At 38.8% G+C, this 20,879-nt stretch overlaps 1 protein-coding gene across 2 annotated transcripts in view; it reads left to right on the top strand.

The window, feature by feature from the left end:
- Positions 1–20,879, top strand: part of SWAP70 (switching B cell complex subunit SWAP70) — a 78,575-nt gene that overhangs the window by 13,239 nt on the left and 44,457 nt on the right. For both annotated transcript variants that reach the window (XM_082341546.1, XM_082341547.1), the window contains exon 2: positions 11,316–11,456. In XM_082341546.1, the coding sequence (XP_082197672.1) occupies positions 11,316–11,456 (141 nt within the window). The remainder of the gene's footprint in view (positions 1–11,315; positions 11,457–20,879) is intronic.

Here is a 20,879-nt window from a genome sequence, read left to right as displayed (position 1 = left end):
AGCTAAAACTTGGAGTATTTGTGAGCAGTAAGGATATACTCTGGGTGGAGTAGTGTTTAATTTGAGGCATGGTGGAAAATTAGGATTTAAAGGAAGATGGGGTTACATTTTAGACGGTTTCGTTCTTGTACAGAATAGGTGATTAATATGTATTTGTTGACTATGTTAGAATGAGTAGAACTGATCCTCTAAAAGAGGGGAAGTTATTAATACTTTTTGGGTAGATATATGACAAAGGTAGAGTTTTGAGATTATTCTAACAATGTGGGTGTGTTGACATGAGGGGAGAGGCTGGAGATGGGGAGACCAAGTGGGGGACTGCTGTGAAAGTTGATGCGTGCTAGACTGGGAAGGTGGCAGGGGAATCAAAACCGATATGCTTCCTACCCTCATAGAGCTTGAAGTCTTGTGAGTGATATAGATCAGCAAACCAACAATTCAAATATGATATAAAGTACATAGCGCTGGGAAACACAGAGGAAGGGAACCTGCCTAGCCTGTGGTGAGGATTGGAGGAATTAGGTCAGAGAATGCTTCTAGAGGAACAGTTGTCACTGACCTTAAGAAATGTGTGAAGCTCCTCTATAAGAACAACTGTGATGAAAGATTTGGAAAGTAAATCCCTCGGAGGCACAGGAAAAAGTGTCAGGAGAGAGAACACTGGTTAAGGAGTCAGGAGACTTGTCACTGCTCTGTTATTTGTGTGACCCTGGAAGGTTTCTTCTCCTTGCTGGGCTTCATTTTCCTCATTTGCGAAATGTGGAATAGCAGACAAGGTCTTCAAGGCTTAGCCTTCTAATTGAACTTTGTCAGCTCGATATGTTTACCACGGTCTTATCCTGGTGAGTGGTCTTTGTTAGGGCCTCAGAATGGAGAATGGGAGCTGCTGCTGGGGGCAGGGAGCCCTTGTTTCCCCAGTCCCACATTCTCTGGTTAGCCAACAGAGAAGCTCACTCAGTGGAGAGAGGAATGGCATTGGGCGAGGGGGCTGAATTGGATCCAGAAATAGGACAAACTATAAATTTAAAAAGTACAAGAATAGGAGAGTCCATAGTTTTGTTGTTAAGGGAATGGTGGTACCAAAGTTAGAATCAGGGTGGGAAACCTGTTCTGGGGAGAAAGGTAATGAACTCTCCTTTGGATTTTTTGGATGTGAGGCAAATTTAGCATAGAAATCTTTCATCTTAATGATATAAACCAGAGCTCAGTTGATAGGTCAAGACCAGAAAGGGATCTGAGAGTCATTAAGGTGACTTAATGTTTTCAGAATTGAAGCACTTTTTTAAGAACTTGGGGCTCAAAATTGGGCTTTGGGAAATGTCCAGATTGGGAGAATGAAGGGTAAGGGAGGTGACCCCATAAAGGTAGACCAAGATAGAGTAAGTTCTTTGAGAAATTTAGAAAATAGTATATCATGGGACCAAAAAAAGTCTTGAGAGGATGATCCAGACTGCCCAGTGCCAGAGACTTGGGAGAGTGAATTGTTTAGAAGGTATCTATCCCAGGTTGGGTTCTCCAGGAAACAGATGCTGAGACAGAGCTGGGAGTGCAAAAGGGTTATTGGGAAGAAATGCTTATGGGAAAAAAGAGAGGAAACAGGATTGGGAAAAGGAGCTGTCCAGTCATGATACAGACTTAACAAAAGCAGGAGCTCTGGAGCAAAGAGGGCCTGTTAGAGGACGTCCACCCTGGGCAGAAATGGTGTCACCAGCTTGCTTAGTCATTGGCTGAGGTGGACCCCGGAAGTACTAATAACTAGAGGCTCTCAGCTAACCACAGTCCTTGTAGCTGGGCAGCAGTTCCTTTCTTGAGTGGTGCAGCTCTGTGTCTACCACAGAATCTTTTTGAAAAAGCTATTTCATAACATTGATAGGGATAGAAAGAAGCCATATTATAGTGACTAGAAGGGGACAAGGGGACAGAGTGGTCAGAGGATGGGGCAGCAGAGGTAAACCTCAGATTTGTGATCTTTATCATCACCTTGGGTGTACACTGTGGCTTCAGATCTCCTCTTGGAGAAGAGTGTACTAAATTGAACTACCTAATTTCTCTGTCTTCTGCTATAGACTTCTCTCTCATACACTGTTAATTCCTCTTGAGTCCTTTCCTAAAAAATCTTTAGTGGAATTTTTAGAAACTGGGCTGCTTTACTAGATCTCAGGTCAGATGAGTACTGCCTGCTAGTTCTGGTAGTGTTAATAACTAATGGAGGTATTGTTTTTTTACTTCAAAAATGACCTGAATTAGAGATTCCAATTAAACAAAAATTCTTCCTGGAAAGAATATACTGGTAGTATAGTGAAATACATTGAAAGACTCACATCTAAATAAAGGTGATAGAGAAGCAAACTAAATGAAACTAAACAACAGCAACAAAAAAAAACAAAAAAAGAAAGAAAGAAAATTCTTAAATGGGACTCATTTAGCAAACATTTGTTGACATCAGGCACTCTCCCCTTGGCACTTTATTAGGTTTTGATATTGCAGGATAGATACAATAAAGATCTTCTCTTTAAGGAGCTTACAGAGTAGTGGGAGAAATAGAAACAGAAACTTACTGGAGTTAAATCTTCTTATACATGATTTATCTTCCTTTTTAAATAAAATATTTATTTATTTAGGCTGCTCTAGGTCTTTGTTGTGGCACGCAGGATCCTTTTTTTTTTTTTAATATTTATTTATTTCTTTGGTTGCTCTGGGTCTTAGTTGCGGCATGTGGGCTCCTTAGTTGTGGCATGCAAATCTTAGTTGTGGCATGCATGTGGGATCTAGTTCCCTGGCCAGGGATCGAACCCGGGTCCCCTGCATTGGGAGTGCGGAATCTTACCCACTGGACCACCAGGGAAGTCCCTGATTTATCTTCTTAAAGACATATGTTTATGCTGTGATCCAGTGGGAGGCTGGAATCTAAGGAGGCTGCCCAGATCAGGAGACTTTGTTGCCCATAGTGTGACTTCTTCAAGAGGCATGGCAAAGCATAGTTCTTTGTGAATGACTCAAGTGAGTTAATTTCATCAACTTTATAGTCCTACAATGATCTCTTCATATTTTATAATTTTATTGGTGCTCTCTAGCTGAAACCCCAGATAGAGAGCACTAATAAAATTAATTTAAAAAATTAATTTAAAAATTTTACATAAATATAAAAGCTTTACTTTTTCTGATTATAAAGGTAGAACATAGAATATTCAAACAACACTTTAAGGCAGAGGTCCCCAACCTTTTTGGCACCAGGGACTGGTTTCATGGAAGCCAATTTTTCCACGGAATGGGGGCGTTGGGGAGGGTATGGTTCAGGCAGTAACGTGAGCGATAGGGAGCTACGGGGAGCAACAGATGAAGCTTTGCTTGCTCCCCTGCTGCTTACCTCCTGCTGTGCAGCCTGGTTTCTAACAGGCCGCGGACTGGTACTGGTCCATGGCCTGGGGGTTGGGGACCCCTGTTTTAAAGTATAGAGACAGGGACTTCCCTGGTGGTCCAGTGGTAAAGAATCCGCCTTACAATGCAGGGGACGTGGGTTTGATCCCTGGTCAGGGAACTATGATCCCACATGCCGCGGGCAACTAAGCCTGTGTGCTACAACTGCTGAGCTCGTGTGCCTCAAGTAGAGAACCTACGTGCCGCAAACTACAGAGCCCAGGTGCCCTGGAGCCTGCGTGCCACAACTAGAGAAGAGAAAACCCACCACCACAACTAGAGAGAAGCCTGGGCACCACAACAAAAGATCCCGCATGCCTCAATGAAGATCCCACGTGCCGCAGCTAAGACCCGATGCAGCCAAAAATAAATAAAATAAATAAATATTAAACAAATCTTTAAAAAAAAAATAAAGTATAGAGACAAAGGTAAAAGCACCTGAAATTCTACCACCAAAGGCAGATGCAGTTAACTTTGCAATGATTTTCTAACATCTTTCGCTCACCATCCTTCCTCCCTCTTTCTCCCTCTGTCTCCCTTACTTCCTACATGTATACACATGCATGCACATATGTGCATATACTCATACATATATATCCTTTTATATAAATAGGATCCTATTTCATATGCTTTTGTAGCCTATTTTCTTAAACAGTGTGTTAGGGTCATGTTTCCATGTCAGTGCACATAGATACAGACACCATCATCCTTTATGGCTATGAGCTATTTCACTGTGTTGATGAGTTATGCTTTAACTACTTTACTATTCACAGATATTCGAGATGCTTTGATGTTTTCAGCCAGGGATGCTGCTAAACTTCCTACAATGCATAGGACACCTCCCCCTGCTCCCCAGCAAAGAATTATCTGGCCTAAAATGTCAGCAGCGACAGAGAAAACCTGCTCTATACCTTCTCCAGTGTTGGGTGTTGGCAATTTTTACTCCCCTGTGTCTGCTTAAACACCAGGTGTTGTTTTTCAGGCAAAAAGTAGTAGCTCTTTTAGTTTGCATTATGTTGATCACTAGCGAAGTTAAGCATCATTTCCTATACTTATTAGTCATTAGCTTCTTTTGTGAATTTTCTATTCGTGTCCATGGTCCATTTTTTTTTTTTTTAAATTTTATTTATTTATTTATTTATTTATGGCTGTGTTGGGTCTTCGTTTCTGTGCGAGGGCTTTCTCTAGTTGCAGCAAGTGGGGGCCACTCTTCATCGCGGTGCGCGGGCCTCTCACTATTGCAGCCTCTCTTGTTGCGGAGCACAGGCACCAGACGCGCAGGCTCAGCAATTGTGGCTCACGGGCCTAGTTGCTCCGTGGCATGTGGGATCTTCCCAGACCAGGGCTCGAACCTGTATCCCCTGCATTGGCAGGCAGATTCTCAACCACTGCGCCACCAGGGAAGCCCCCGTGGTCCATTTTTAAAATTAGGTGTTCACCTTTTATTTAATAATTTCTAGGAGTAATTTGAATATTGGAGCTATTAGCCTTTTTTGTTTGTTTGTTTATAGTGTCTCTTTTTAAAGGGAAATTTAAGAATTTTTATGTGGTCAAATTTACCAGTATTTTCTTTCTGTTTTCTGAAGAGGGCTAACTTAGTGAATTATCCAAAATAACTTATTAAAGGTAGTCTATTTAGAATGTAATCCAGTGGCATATACTGTAGTTCAATGGTATACGTTCTGTGGACACATCACAACAGACGGTTTTGAGTTAGATATCCTTCCTTAATGTGTCCATAAGTGTTATGCTCCCACTGAGTCCTCCCTTAACCCTCTGCTGGTCACCGAAAAGGATATGGAAGAACAACATTAGGCAGGGTTTCCTCCCTTACTGAGCTGCAGTTAGGTATTTGAGATATTACTGGTATGTGAAACAGAATTCACGTAAGTGCTGAATAGGAGTTCAGTGGACAGAGGGGGCGGTGAAGGTTTCCTAGAGCTTATGAAGAATAACCCAGTCTTGAAGGATGTGACTAGGCAAAAGAGAATGTTTCCAGGACAGGGCATGATTGTGGGACAGGCAGTTAGGAGACCTGGGTTCTTGTTGTTGATTTGTTACTAATCGGTTTGTGACTTAGGCAAGTCTCAGGCCTCAGTCTTTTTTATCAGTGAAATAAGGAGATAGCGGTAGGATATTTCCTAAGAGCATTGTCATTGTTAAAGTATTATGGTTTTACTGTGAAAAGAGGATTTTTAGAAAGAATTTGTTCAGCATTTATTGAAAGCTGTCTGCAAGATTCTGAGTAGCACGTTAAGTGCTGTGGGGATGCAAGCATAGGTGAGACATGGGCCTTTCAGAAATTTACAGTCTTATGGGAGAGAGAAAATCATGTGTGGTAGTGTAAGATAAGAAATACATAGTGCTTGGGAAATGCAGAGTGGGGAAGACCATCTTGATTTTGGGTGGTGGAGGCTTCAGAAAGGGATGGCAGTTACATTAGGTAGAAATGGAGGTGTAGGGGTGATTAGAGCAGAGGCCTGGAGGGGGCATGGGAGTGATACAGGGTTTGTTTGGGGTGCTGTGAGTAAGCTTGTTTGACTAGATTTGTGCAGTTGGTGCAGAGGGGTGGGAAAAAATAAGGCTAGAAATGTAAAGTGGGGCTGGCTTGCCAAGTGACTTAAATGCAGAGCTCAGATACCTCTTTGGTTTTTACTTCCGTAGGCTTTTGATGACTTTCAGACAAGGTGATAATGTGAGGTCAGCAGCCTTTGAAGATTAATTTGGTAAAAGTGTCTAGGATGGTGATTGATTGCATTCAGGGACTGAGTCAGAAGATGACTGAGATTTCTGAGGCTGAGTATGATAAAGATAATTTAACAGAAAGCAAGCAGGCCTTAAGCAGTGACAAGCAGGATGAAAAGATATTGTCGGGAAAGGGAAAATGAGTCCTTGTGGTAAGGGGCGGGACTTCTATTAAGACAATGCTCTTAAGGCAGGGCATAGCACTGGTAGGAAGTTGGTCATTCTGTTAGGAAGAGTTTTCTGGTAATTCGCCATGAGCTTGAAATTTTATAAATCAGACAGGAATTTTCACATTTTAAAAAAAAGGTTGCCCATTATGAATTATAGTTCTGTAATTGTGTCGGTTCAGATAAGCTTGTCGGAATAGCGATCCCTACCCCCCTTTTTTTCAGTGTTGAATTTTGCCCATTGCGCACATCCTGTAAAGGGAAACAGTCTGTGACTGGGGGGCTTGTTTCAGAGAACCTTTGTAATCTCTACATCTTTGGGAGGGAGGAGGGTAAGCATTAGGCACTCATGTGTGTTAAAATACTGTTTAGTCATTCATCATCCTTGATATCGTTTCAGGATAGTTGGAGCAAAATGCTTAAAAAGGGTAAATGGCAAACCGCTGAAAAGGAACAGACCACACGAGCAGTTAATTAGTCATCTCTTGTCAGCGGAGGCCCTGCAGAGGCACTAGCAGACAGCTATGAAGGAACTGGAGAGATGAGGGTCTGGCATGGATATGGATCTTTTATTGTAGTAACAATAGTTTATTCTTCAAATTGGGGCCTGAGAGCAAAGTTGCTTAGCAATTATGTGGGCGTTGAAAGAATGGCCTTTGGAGGAGCAGGCATTTGAAGTAGGGTAAATTCAACTTTCTCAAGAAACTTGCAAACACTGATTAGAGTGATTCAGGGGCAGTCCTTTTACAAATCAAGAACTTGTAGTCCTATTTCCTCCTGATTGCTTTTGTCCTCATCTGTTTTCCAGCTTCCTCATCTGGAGAGGATGCTAGTACCTCTTGGAACAGTTTCCCCCAAAGGCGGGTGCTGAGAGATGAGGGCTTCCAGAGAGAGAGTGGTCCCAGGTTTCTAGACGGATGTGTTCTTCACCACTGGATTTAAGTTGGCTCCGCTGAATAGCTCCAGCCATGTTGCTGGGTGCTGGAGAACTGACCGGGTGGGCACCAGTCCATCACTGCACCTTAGCCATAACATACATGCACGGCCACAGCATGCGTGTCACTTTTGTATAGGCAGGGCTCTCTGTTTTTCCAGGAGGAGAGGGAATGTGGCAGGGCAGGGAAAGGGCACCAAAGTATAAGGTTTGGGTTCTAGACCTAGTTTCACGGCACATAAAACTCTGTCATCTGGGGGACATCTCCTTATCTCTTAACTCAGCCTCTTCATCTGTAAAGTAGCAATACCATATACTTTCCAGGGGTGAGACTAAAAGCAACTAATGGATGATGTGAGTCTACTCTAAAAAAGCATAAACTGCTGTTTAAGCTTATGGAGATTTTACTTCTTGTTATTAGTTTATATTCTGGCCTTCAAGAATTTGTTTTTTTAAAATACATTTTACTTTAAAAAAAAAAAACTTGAGATACTGTCTAGGCTTTAAGAAAAATTACTGATAAATTTTTTTTAAAGTTTAAAAGATGGCACATTTTTTTTTCTTTTAGTTACAAAACTTTTCCAGTTATCTATTATTCAGTTTGTTATTTTGTTTGAAGAAGACTTCCCAGTTCTAGGCCTTACTAACAATGAAAAAAGCTGAATTTCTGATCTAAATTATAGTTCTTTCTGTTGAGTTCATGAAATGAGTTTGGGTTGATAGTTAAGGATTGAGCTTTTAAAAACATTATTTTTAGAGACAAGTCACCAACTCTTCCTTTTGCAGTGAGGATACTGAGACTAAGCGAGTAAGTAGCAAAATATTCTAATATTTAAAAAGGGTAAATGGCAAACCACTGTACAGGAACAGACCACACGAATAGGGCTGGTACTCAGGTCTCCTCCTCCAGAGTCCTTTAATATAATCTGCTGCCTCCCTCACAGTTTGCTTAACTAAATGAATGTGGTTGAGAAAGTTATCACTGAATTCAGTTATCCCTGTATTTAATTGTCCAAGGCTGAAGTCTAGAGTTTAAATCTAAATCTTCAGTGGGATCACTGGTTGAAGTAAAGCAGCTATGCAAAGATGTTGTTGACTTTAGAAAACTGGAAACATAATGTTCCTTGTTACTAGAGAGTGTTGGACCAGCAATTACAAAACCTGACTTCTAGTCTCAGTTCTCCTAAGTAACCTTAGTCAAGAAAAACAAATTTAATCTCTTTGAGCCAGTACTCACCATCTATAAGATGAGAAGGATGACAATATGGCATCTAATGCCCCTGCCAGGGCTTTAGTTGGAGGATCTGTGAAACCCAAAGGCAAAGAAAGGGATGGGTGTGAGAGAGCTTGGTGTCTGCTTTTTGTACCCTGAGGATTTTGCATTAATCATTTACTTTTCTCATGTTATTTCTCTATTGGAAAGCTTTCCAATTGCCCTTTGCCTATCCAAAAGCTCTTTTTATTTTAAGGCCTAGGTTACATTTCACTTAATCTGTGAAGTCATTGTAGCACACACTATTCTCTCTGAGCTCATTTATTGCCCTTACATCTTATTCATCCATTAGTCATGGTACATTGCTGTGGAATATGTCTTCCTTTTATACCTAAACTCTACGGAGTAAGTTAACGTAGAAGAAAAAGTGTAGAGTTCAAATATAAGTAGATTTAGCTGTATGGGCTTAAGCTGGCCATTAAGAAAAGTGTGTGTGTGTGTGTGTGTATGTGTGTGTGTGTGTATGTGCGTGTGTATGTATACGTGTGTGTATATATGTCTGTGTGTGTGTATGTGTGTGTATATGTCTGTGTATATATGTGTGTGTGTATGTGTGTATATATATGTGTGTGTATGTGTGTGTGTGTGTTTACTTTTTAAAATAGTTATTATGTTTTTGAATACGTAAAATTTTTTCCTAAACTTAATGAAAAGGGAGATACAGTAAGAAATCTTTTGCTCCTGGTCTGCAGTCATACTAGTTTTCTCCCCATGGTTACTCGTTTCTTATATATCCTTCTAGAGTATCTTATTTCTTCTTCCTTTTTCTTTTACACAAAAGATAACACACTATATGTAGTCTTAGGTATGTTGCTTTTTTCACTTAAGTTATCTTGTAGATCTTTACGTATCACTACCCAGTGAGTTCCTCACTGTTCTTAACGTTTTATGGACGTACCATAGGTTAACCTGTGGTTGGGAATTTTTACTTGAATAAAGTCCCAAGTAATTTTAAAATGTGAATGACTGTTGAGCCTTATGTGAGGAGTATGCTCTATATTTCCATGGTATGTTGCAGTTTTTAAGCTCCTTACATTCCTGAAGTTGATTCTCACAAAACCTTTTTGAAGGTAGATAATTACTCTGTAGGTTTTACTAGGTAAATAGAGAAAGGAAATGTCTAAGATTTTGCTGACTGTGGTGCAAGATTCAGTAAAAGCTCCACCGTGCCCTTTTCATGTGCTCTACTACTGGCAAATAGAAGTTTTACTTGAGAAAAACAGCCTGCTTTGTAGGGGCTGATAGAAGTCTTCATTACTTCATTTATGACCATTTGTGAGTTTACTTCCTTTACTTTACTTACTTCCTTAAAACCAGTAGAGCATGTAGAAAAGGATCTCCACATAAATGAAGCTTTGAGAAACAAAACAAATGTAGAAAGAAGATATGCAAATGTTTTTTTATAGGTTAATTTTTTTAATCTTAAAAAATTCTAACGAAATATGTGTATGCAGAAAAAAGTAACTTGCTTTATGGAATTGAAAGTGTTCATTGAGATGAATTTGGCTCCTTAAGCGATTAAATGGGTAGGGCTGAGACAAATAGGGAAGATTTCAACCTGGGATTTAACATCTAATAAGATTCTGTGTTAGAGGCAGCATGGCCTTAGCTATGTAATTTGACCTGTTTAGAATGCACAAATGGGATAGAAGGGATTTAAGTTTTATATTTAGATGTTCATTTATAAATTTATTTATTTATTTTAGCTGTGTTGGGTCTTCGTTTCTGTGCGAGGGCTTTCTCTAGTTGCGGCGAGCGGGGGCCACTCTTCATCACGGTGCGCGGGCCTCTCACTATCGCGGCCTCTCTTGTTGCGGAGCACAGGCTCCAGACGCGCAGGCTCAGTAGTTGTGGCTCACAGGCCTGGTTGCTCCGCGGCATGTGGGATCTTCCCAGATCAGGGCTCAAACCCGTGTCCCCTGCATTGGCAGGCAGATTCTCAACCACTGCGCCACCAGGGAAGCCCTAGATTTTCATTTAATAAGAAACAAGATGAGTACTGAAAGAGCCCAGACTGCTCACTCAACTATCTGAATGTTAAAGTGTGCACTTCGATTATTGCAAGACCAGGATGCAGATTTTCGACAGAATATTTTCAACCATTTTGGTGACTTCTGAGATTTTTTTGCTATTGATTTTTCATGTATTTCTAAATTGGGCCCTTGATTTCTTTCTCTTTTCATACTTATACTCTTTTATACTCATCCTGAAAACTTAGCCTAGCATCATAGAATTTTAGAGATGTTTGGATGCTTAGAGATTACTAATTAATATCTGGTATATTTGTATATTAACTTGGCCCTTTATGTTGAACAAAGGAGAGAATTGAAGCCCATAGAGGTTGTGGCTGGGCCCAGGTCAGCCACCTTGTCCAGAACCCCCAGCTGCAGCTGTTCAGAACCAGGTTCTTCCTCTTACAGCTCTACTTGACGGACTGCTTTACTTGGGGAGAAGTTTAATTTTAAACACATTCTCTTGTTCTTTCCCCCCTTTTTCTTTCTAATGTGGGCCAATTAATAAAAGACTACAAACAGTCTGGTAGTCACAGATCTTGCCTGGAGCCTGGCTCATTGTAAGGCATGTAAGAGAGACTTGTTTGAAGTGGACCAAAACTGGGGAGGGAATGAGACACTATGGGTAACAGGTGGGGAGCTGGCAGCTGGCAATTTATTCTTCATCTTTCTCTCCCCAGGACAGGGAGCAGCCAGTTGTGTTCGGACAGTGAAGGTGCCACGTGCTGGTTAGTGGATGCCTCTAAACTACCCTCTTTCTCCCTTAGGTTCTTTCCCATAACCTGTGCACAGTGCTGAAGGTTCCACATGACCCTGTTGCCCTTGAAGAGCACTTCCGGGATGATGATGAGGGGCCTGTCTCCAATCAGGGCTACATGCCGTATTTAAACAAGTTCATTTTGGAAAAGGTATGACTCTAATCTTTTCTTGCTTACAGCATTGTTCAGATTGCACATTTCAAGTGGGCCCCATAGCCCCTTGTTGGTGAGTTCACTAAGGAGTTTAGGTGTGAAGCATCACGAGATAAATCAGAAAGGAAAGAAAGAATGAGACTGACAGTACTTCCTATTTCTCTCTCTTCTCCAGTGCCTTCTAAAACTTCGTTCGGTATTTTTACGACTTGGCTCTTTTTTGGAAATTAAGTATTTTGTATTAATCTGTACCCGTCTTCTCTTAGGGAGCTGTTTTTTCTTTTTAAATTCTGGTTCCACATGTACTGGCAATGATTGTTAAAGCATGGATATGATGGGGTAAAATGTGATGTTAATTATCTTTATAGATATCATACAGCAAAGCTTTCATCCTAGACTTTTTCGGGTGCCACTTGGATGTTTCCTCTGGGATATGTTATGAGTAAAGATGCTGTAAAAAATGATTATGTGTTTGGAAGCCATATTGGTATTTTCTGCTGGGTTTGGTTTCTCCCTTGGTTTGGATAATTAAAAATTGGCACATTAAAGTTTTGACTTTAATGTTCTTTTATTTTTTTAAAGAAAATCTAAATTGATGGCACGTTTAATTAAAAACATTGGTGATTAAAAAATTACAAAAGGTAGCTTTGTTATTAAATAGGCAATTAATACAAATATATGAAATAAAAAGTAAAATCTCTTTACCCTTTTTAGTCTGACTCTACAGGAGTAACCACTTTTAACTGTTTGATGAATATCTTTGCTGACCTTTTTATAGACATGCAAATACACACCTATACAATACATAGTGTTTTGTTTCTGTACCAATAGGGTCATGCTACATATAGTTCAACTTACTTTTTTAACTGAACAATATATTAGTGTCATCTTTCCATATCATGTACATTTAGTTTAGGTATGAAAGTAATCATATATGCACATGAAGGGTTGGGAATTACTGCTTTTGCTTATTTATAACACCAAGCTTGAAATTTTTGGATATATGTCAAAAATGTCTTTCAAAAAGTGACAGTGATAATACTTTTAAATTAAAAATAAAACACATTAAAAAGCCTGTTTTCCAATCACCTAAATGCCGTAACTATTGACATATTTTTTTCTGTTGACTTTTTTGGGATTTTTATAGCTATTTATATGTATAAATTCTTTTTATAGTTGTGTCTTTTTTATAATAGCAAAGTACAGTAATTAAAATTTATAATAATAATTCAAGTTACTGGTATGGAAAATACCAAAATGTTGGTCAGCATTCTTTTTAAAAATCACATTATATCTTTCAGAAATTTTGCAGCAAAGATTGTCAAAATTACAGTGTATTCATCTAAGTAGTATTCTTTGTACCTATATCTATTATTCCATATCAGCCTCACAATACAATTTTTTGCTCTTTATTTGTGTGTGTATGTTTTATACATATACTTGGTCATGCTTTAATTAGAAACAACTGCAGAGGGAGAAACCACACCATAATGAAATGAAAGACTTGATCAAACTCACAAAAGCCACATATTGTGTGATCCAATTTATGTGAAATGTCCAAAATAGGCAAACACATAGAGATATAGAATAGATTAGTGGTTTCCAGAGGCTGAGGGGAAGTGGGAATGGTGAGTGACTACTGATGGGTTTGGGATTTCTTTTTGGGGTGATGAGAATGTTCTAGAGTTACATAGTGATGATGGTTGCAAAACCTTGTGAATATATTAAAAACTACTAAAATGTACACTTTAAGGGTGAATTTTATGGAATGTGAATTATATCACGATAAAAAAGATTCAAACAAATTATACAGAAACTGATGTGTGAGGTTTCAAAACTTCACAGTATGATGCTGTACTATTTTCTAAAGCTTTTTTGGGCTGCCTTTCTGTTTACTAATCAGGTAGCTCATTTGTGTTTGTAGTTGTATTATAAGTAAATATGTCTTTTTTTGTGAAGAAATTCTTTTTATTTATAAAAAATTCCCCCAGCTTTATTGAGATATTATTGACGCCTAATGTATGTAAATTGAAGGTGTACAACGTGACTTTTTTTAATATAAATTTTTTAAAAATTTTATTTATTTTTGTCTGCGTTGGGTCTTCATTGTGGTGCATGGGCTTCTCTTGGCGGTGGCTTCTCTTGTTGTGGAGCACGGGTTCTAAGTGTGTGGGCTTCAGTAGTTGTGGCTCTCGGGCTCTAGAGCGCAGGCTCGGTAGTTTTGGTGCATGGGCTTAGTTGCTCCGTGGCATGTGGGATCTTCCTGGACCAGGGCTCGAACCCGTGTCCCCTGCATTGGCAGGCGGAGTCTTAACGAGTGCACCACTAGGGAAGTCCCCCAACGTGATGATTTGATATATGTATATATTGCGAAATGATTACCACGGTAAAGTTAGTTGTGTTATTATTACCTCCCATAGTTACCTTTTTTTCCCCCTGTGGTTATAGCTTTTAAGATCTACTCTCTTAACAACATTCAAGTATATAGTCCTGTATTGTTAATTATTGTCACAATGCTGTGCACTAGATCCCAGATCTCATTCATCTTAAAGCTGGAAGTTTGTACCCTTTGACCAACATCTCGCCATTTCCTCTACCCCCCAGCTCCTGACAACCACCATTCTACTCTCTTATTTCTTTGAGTTCATTGTTTTAAATATTCTACATATAACTGAGAACATATAGTATTTGTTTTTCTGTATCTTAAAGAAATTCTCTTAACCATGATTAGTTACAACAGCTTCAGAATCCTTGAGTTTACCGTTTGATATTTCTGCACTAATTTAAATAAAAGACAAGAGGTTTTGAATACAACCATAGTGGTGAGAACATTTACACTCCATGAACAACCCCTAAGACAAGTGGTTAGGATATGGTGCATGCCCAGATCTCACAGAAGGGGTTAAAATTAGGTATATCCCTCTTTTTTTCTCCCAATAGCTATTTTAATCAAGTTTAGGCCCTATGAACTAGAAACAAGACAGTCAGTCTGCAATGGACCATCAAACCCAAAGGACTCCCTTTTCTCTGTGCGTCTAGGACAAACAACGGCTAGTTCCCTAATTTTTTCCCCTAAAGTATGTGTTAGCACTCTGGCATCATGGACTTTAAATAAATAAAAATAAAAACTTATTGTCTTCCCTACTTTTAAAATACAAAAATGTATTTGGAACAGATACTATAACCTCATCATATTTTTACTTTTTAAAAAATTTCCATTTATTTAAACTAAAATCAAAACCAAAGACAGTTCACATAGTAAATATGTCTTATATTCAGCAAATGTTTGATGACCTACTGTGTGCACGTGTTTAATCTTAAAAACTAAAGACAATAAGCAGAATTATGTCTGTTATTAAAATATATAGAACAGGGACTTCCCTGCTGGCACAGTGGTTAAGAATCTGCCTGCCAATGCAGGCGACATGGGTTCGAGCCCTGGTCCGGGAAGATCCCACATGCTGCGGAGCAACTAAGCCTGTGCGCCACAACTACTGAGCCTGTGCTCTAGAGCCCAGGAGCCACGACTGCTGAAGCCCGCGCACCTAGATCCCGTGCTCCGCAGCAAGAGAAGCCACCACAATGAGAAGCCTGCGCACCGCAATGAAGAGTGGCCCCCGCTCACCACAACTAGAGAAAGCCCGTACGCAGCAACAAAGACCCAACGCAGCCAAAACTAAATAAAATAAAATAAATAAATTTATATATATTAAAAAATATATATATATACATATATATATAAATAAAACATACCGGGGGATTCTCAGAAGTCTGGAAATTGCTTTGTTTTTCAGTGCTAGAATTTGTGTGGGCTGGACTAGTAGATAGAGAAACATGGTTGAATATCTTGAAATGCTGTACCCTGATACCACATTTTGTTCTCCTTGATGTAACTCTCTTTAAACATCTTGAATTTTAAAGTTTTAAAATGTTCTTTGTTTTAGTATTTAGGTATTTAAAAGTTTTGTAACTGGGGGAGAAAATACAGCAGTATTTAAAAAGTCCAAAATTAGCCACAAAATTTGGAGAAAAACTTTATTCACAGAGCAAGTGAGGATGTGATGAAACAGTGAGCCCTTGTTTATTATTGCTTAGCCACCTGGAGTGGAATTTTGCCTGGCCTTCAATCCAAATAAAGCAGGCAAGGTTTTCGTGGTGTGGGTTTAAATTGAGCAAAGATTTGTGCCTTGTTTTGAAACTTGGTTGAAAAAAATGCCAATAGTGACTGAAGAACGTTAACATAAAAACTTAGAGATTGTCATCAGTTATGCAATGAAAATATGAAATGATTAAACATTTGCAAGATGTGCTTTCCTATATATATGTGTGTGTGTGTATAAAGTCTCATTTGATCCTCATGGTAATCCTGTGATGCTGCATAACTGGAATTCTTATCCCCATTTAACTCGGGAGGAAATAGAATGCATAAGGTTGCCTAGCTAAAAAGGGGTAGATAGATTTTGAAACTAAGCCATTTCACTTCTAGACCAGTGTTCTTTTAACTATATGTACTATTGAGGGATTAATTACTCCCTTCCAGAATTAATGTGTTCCAGTTACTGGATATGTAGGGGCAGGGGCAGAATGGTTTAAAAGCCATTCTGATCATCTCAAACTATCTCAGCCTCCTTCTAGTTCTCTTAGGTTCTTTCTCAAGTGTTTTAAGGTGATTTTTTTCTTCTTAATTAGTATCTGGTGTCCCTCAGTGTTCATTTTGCTCATTTTTCCCCCAGGTTATTTGAGAGATTTTCTGCCTTTGCCTAAGAGAATTACTCAGAAGGGGTTGAGACCAAGAGATAAATTATAATGAAACTTGCCTTGCAAAAAGTAATTTTTCTATTTGGTTTCTATATTTGCTTCTTCAGAGAGAATAATTCCTGTTTTTCTTTACATTGATAGAATTTATTTTCAGCTTTCCTGAGGCTTCAGATGATTAACATGTGTGTTCTTGTAGCAAATATTTTGCCTCCGCTGATTGTTAACTTTTTTTTTTATTTGTTAAATTTCTTCTTTAGTAAAGAATAGGATTCTGGGGACTTCCCAGGTGGCGCAGTGGTTAAGAATCCACCTGCCAATGCAGGGGACACGGGTTTGAGCCCTGGTCCGGGAAGATCCCACATGCCGCGGAGCAGCTAAGTCCGTGTGCCACAACTACTGAGCCCGCGCGCTTAGAGCCCATGCTCTGCAGCAGGAGAAGCCACCGCAATGAGAAACCTGCACACCACAACAAACAGTAGCCCCCGCTCGCCACAACTAGAGAAAGCTTGCGCACAGCAATGAAGACCTGACGCAGCCATACATACATACATACATAAATAAATAAAAGAATAGGATTCTGTGAACATCTAGGAAGAATTTTTTGTGAGCTTCCCCCCACCCCCCTTTTTTTTTGGGTAAAAAAACCACTGCGCCTGGCTTATCTGATAGTAATTGAAGAAAGTGTTATACTGTTAACTTTTTACTATTGAGCCCTAGTAGACTACATAAAAAACTAGTTCTGCCTCAGCATGTTTATGAGGCAAACTAAGCCTTTCATGAGATTTAATAGCCTAATAGGCTTTTTGGTCCAAATCATGGTCAGTTATTTTCCCTGATTCTACACATTAAAGGTTGGTCTGGGCTATTTGATGATTAAAAACCAGTAATCCATTGGCAATAAGCCAAGTCCTAATTGGGGAATTTGCTGCTTTCTAACATAATCCTTTTTTTGTTTGTTTGTTTTTTTGGGAAACATACACACACACACAAAAAAGAAAAACACACAAAGGGAAAAATTTTTGTTCAATATAATGTCCCTTTTCTAGAGTCTAGCAGTCTCTGCTTTCTGTTTTCCTAGGCTGGACATTTTTACTTTTTTACCGGATGCTTGCTCTTCCTGTGTTAGTTATAGTTCTCCCATAAAATGAGTTTTCAAATTCCTTTTAGTGGAATGAATATGCCTTCGCACTCAAAATGTTGTCAAATGTATGCCTAACAAGTGTCATTTAATAGGAAGGGGTACTGCTCTTAGTTAAGTTCCCCAAACCATGCTTTTGTACAGTTCTTTCTTATTGTCCTATAGCCTATGTTACTTTTTTCTTTCATTGTTGCTTGAAAGTTATATAGTATTAATTTGGTACAGTGGTCAAGGTGGACTCTACATTTTGATCAGATTTGTAAAGTTATACAGGACTAAAAACTTCGGAGTGATTAAAGAGGTTCCATGCTGAGAATATGGATGACTTTATGTCATTGAATACTTTGGCCAGCAATATAAATCTAAGGGTGATATAGTTTAAAGAAATATTGTTTTCAAAAATAGCAGCTTTACTGAGATGTAATTCATATACCATACAGTTTAACTACTTAAAGTGTACAATTTGGTGGTTTTTAGTGTAGTCACATTTTTGTGCAACCATCACTAAAATCAGTTTTAGAAGATTTCATTACCCTCCCTCAAAAAAACTGTACCCATTAGCCCTTACTCTCGTCTCCCACAGCCCTAGGCAACCACTAATCTACTTTCTACCTCTATGGATTTACCTATTCTGAACTCATACAATATGACTGGAATCATAATATGTGGCCTTTTGTGTATGTCTTCTTTCACTTAGCATCATGTTTTCAAAATTCATCCATGTTGTAGTACATAACAGTACTTCATTTCTTTTTATGGCTGAATAATATTTCATTATGGATATACCATATTTTGTTTGCACATTGGGTGATGGACATTTGAGTTTTTCCCACTTTTTGGTTATTATGAATTTACTGCTGTGAGCATGCATGTTCAAGTTTTTGTGTGGATGTATATTTTCAGTTCTCTGGTATATACCTAGGAATGGAATTGCTGGGTCATGTGGCAACTCTGTGTTTAACCTTTTGAGAAACTGCCAAGCTGTTTTCCAAAGCAGCTAGGCATTTTACTTTTCTACCAGCAATGGCTGAGTGGTCCAATTTCTTCATATCCTCACCAACATTTTTTTTTTATTATAGGCATTCCAGTGGGTATGAATCTTACTGTGTTTTGATTTGCATCTCCATGATAATTAATGTAAAATACTGTTTTTAAAGTTTTTTTTTATTGTGAAGGCAATAACAGGATATTGTTGAAATTAAGAAAAAAAAGGAACTTATTAAGAAAATATGTATCACCCATAACTTTAACATATAGAGGTGGTTACTGTTAACATTTTGATATGTTTGCTTTGAGTTTTTATTTTTTATTTTATTTATTTTTTTGGCTGCGCTGCACGGCTTGCGGGATCTTGGTTCCCCAACCAGGGATCGAACCCAGGCCCTTGGCAGTGACAGCACAGAGTCCTAACCACTGGACTGCCAGGGAATTCCCAAGTTTTTATTTTTTAAAATATGTTTTTATATATTATTTTTCAAGTTGGGATCATATTGAACACTTAACATTAATATTGTCTGTTCCATATCATTAAATTTTTTTAAAAAGACGTTGAGTATACAGATGCTAACATTTATTTAGAGTCTATTGTGTATCAGGTACTAAATGTTTTAAACAGGTTTCTAATTAAGTCTTTATGTCAACTCTGTAGGTTAAGTACCATCATTACCACCATTTTAAAGATGAGACGGACCTTGGGTTAAACTGCTTGCCCAAGGTCACCCAAGTACTAAGTGGTATTCAGTGACTGTATAATAGTTTTGTACTGTGACTTTATAACCATTCCCTTTTTGGTGGACTTTTAATTTTTTTTCCCACTCTTATAAATAATAGTGACTATCCTAGATAAATCTTTATCTGACTCGGATTCACTTGTTAGGATAGATTATTTGAAGTAGAATCACTAATCAAAGAGTTTGAATGCTTTCTGAGAAAAAAAATTTCTGCCATCGATTTCTAAAGCGTCAAATTGGCCAGTTTCCCTGTCTTCTGAGAACTGTCTCTGTTCCGCAGCCACTTTAGTCTTGAGCTGGTTTGTATGAAATTTCTAGTTCAGAGAACATGTGAGTTTAGTTTTGTAAATACTTTTAGTGCTTTGAGTCAGAATTGAGGTGATACCTTATTCTTCATATGTATGAATTTTGGTGTAAAGTAATTATATGTTAAAAATAAGAACGACTCTACACTTTCTTTCTGGGAAATTATCCTCCATTTGGGCACCTTGAAACCACTAGCAGCCATTATTATTAAATGTGAGACTATTGATTTAATATGTGTGATACAAACTGGAATTTTGGAGCACAGTTTGTAATTGTAGATGAGATGGAGTATGGAATCATAGATTTCTAGACCTTTTGTAGTTAGAACAGACCTAGAGACCATTTCAATTTATGGATTTATTTTCATTGAGGTAATATTGAATATTGAATCCATACCCTTCAATGCCTTGCTGTTGTTTTAAGGTAAGTCCAACATCTTTATCATGGCACACAGGGCCATGTTCAATATGGCCTCTGCAACCTCTCTAGCCTCCTCTTCTTCCTCTCTCTTCCCTTCTTGTTCACTTCAGTCCAGCCACCTTGACCTTCCTCAGATTACTAAGACCCTTCCTGCCACAGAGTCTTCAGACATGCTGCTTCCTCTGCTGTAAAGTTTCCTCCACCCGTAATGTGGAGGTCTTGGCTTGATTGTCACTTCCTCAACGAGGTTTCTCCAGGTAGCACCCCACCCATTCTAGACCTAACCAGCTTTCCTGTAATGTATGCTTGCAACGTTTTGTGCTTTTCCTTTTTGCCACAGTTTTCACCACATAGGTGGTTGTGTTATTGCTGTATAGTTTGATATCTTATTACCCGCCTGGAGTGTAAGTTCTGGGATGGCAAGGACTGTTTCACCCATGTCCCACACTGTTGATTGTTTCCTTTGTGTGCAGGAGTTTTTAAGTTTGATGTAGTTTTGTCTGTTTTTGCTTTTGTTGCCTGTGCTTTTAGAATCATACCCAATAAATCATTGCCCATTCCAATGTCATGAAGCTTTTCCCCTATATTTTCTTCTTGGAGTTTTATACTTTCAGGTCTTACATTTAGATCTTTACTCCGTTTTGGACTTAATTTCTGAACATGGTGTAAGATAAGGGTCCATCTTCATTCTATTGCATGTGGATATTCAGTTTTACCAATACCACTTGTTGAAGAGATGGTCCTTTCCTCATTGTGTGGTCTTGGCACCCTTCTTAAAGCTCACTTGACAGTATACATTAGGGTTTATTTCTGGGCTCTCTATTCTGTTCTATTGGTCTGTATGTCTGTTTTTATGCCAGTACCATACTGTTTTTTGTTTTGTTTTGTTTTGGTTTTTTTTGGCTGTGCCACATGGCTTGTGGGATCTTAGTTCCCCGACCAGGGATCAAACCCATGCCTCCTGCAGTGGAAGCGTGGAGTCCTAACCACTGGACTGCCCGGGAATTCCCCAGTACCATACTGTTTTGATTTCCTATTAGCTTTGTAATAGGTTTTGAAATCAAGAAG

The sequence above is a fragment of the Balaenoptera borealis genome (genome assembly GCF_965194805.1).
Source record: "Balaenoptera borealis genome assembly, chromosome: 11".
In the NCBI taxonomy this organism is placed as follows: Eukaryota; Metazoa; Chordata; class Mammalia; order Artiodactyla; family Balaenopteridae; genus Balaenoptera; species Balaenoptera borealis.
The sequence above is the reverse complement of the archived record's forward strand: the minus strand, read 5'-3'. Positions and strand labels throughout refer to the sequence as shown.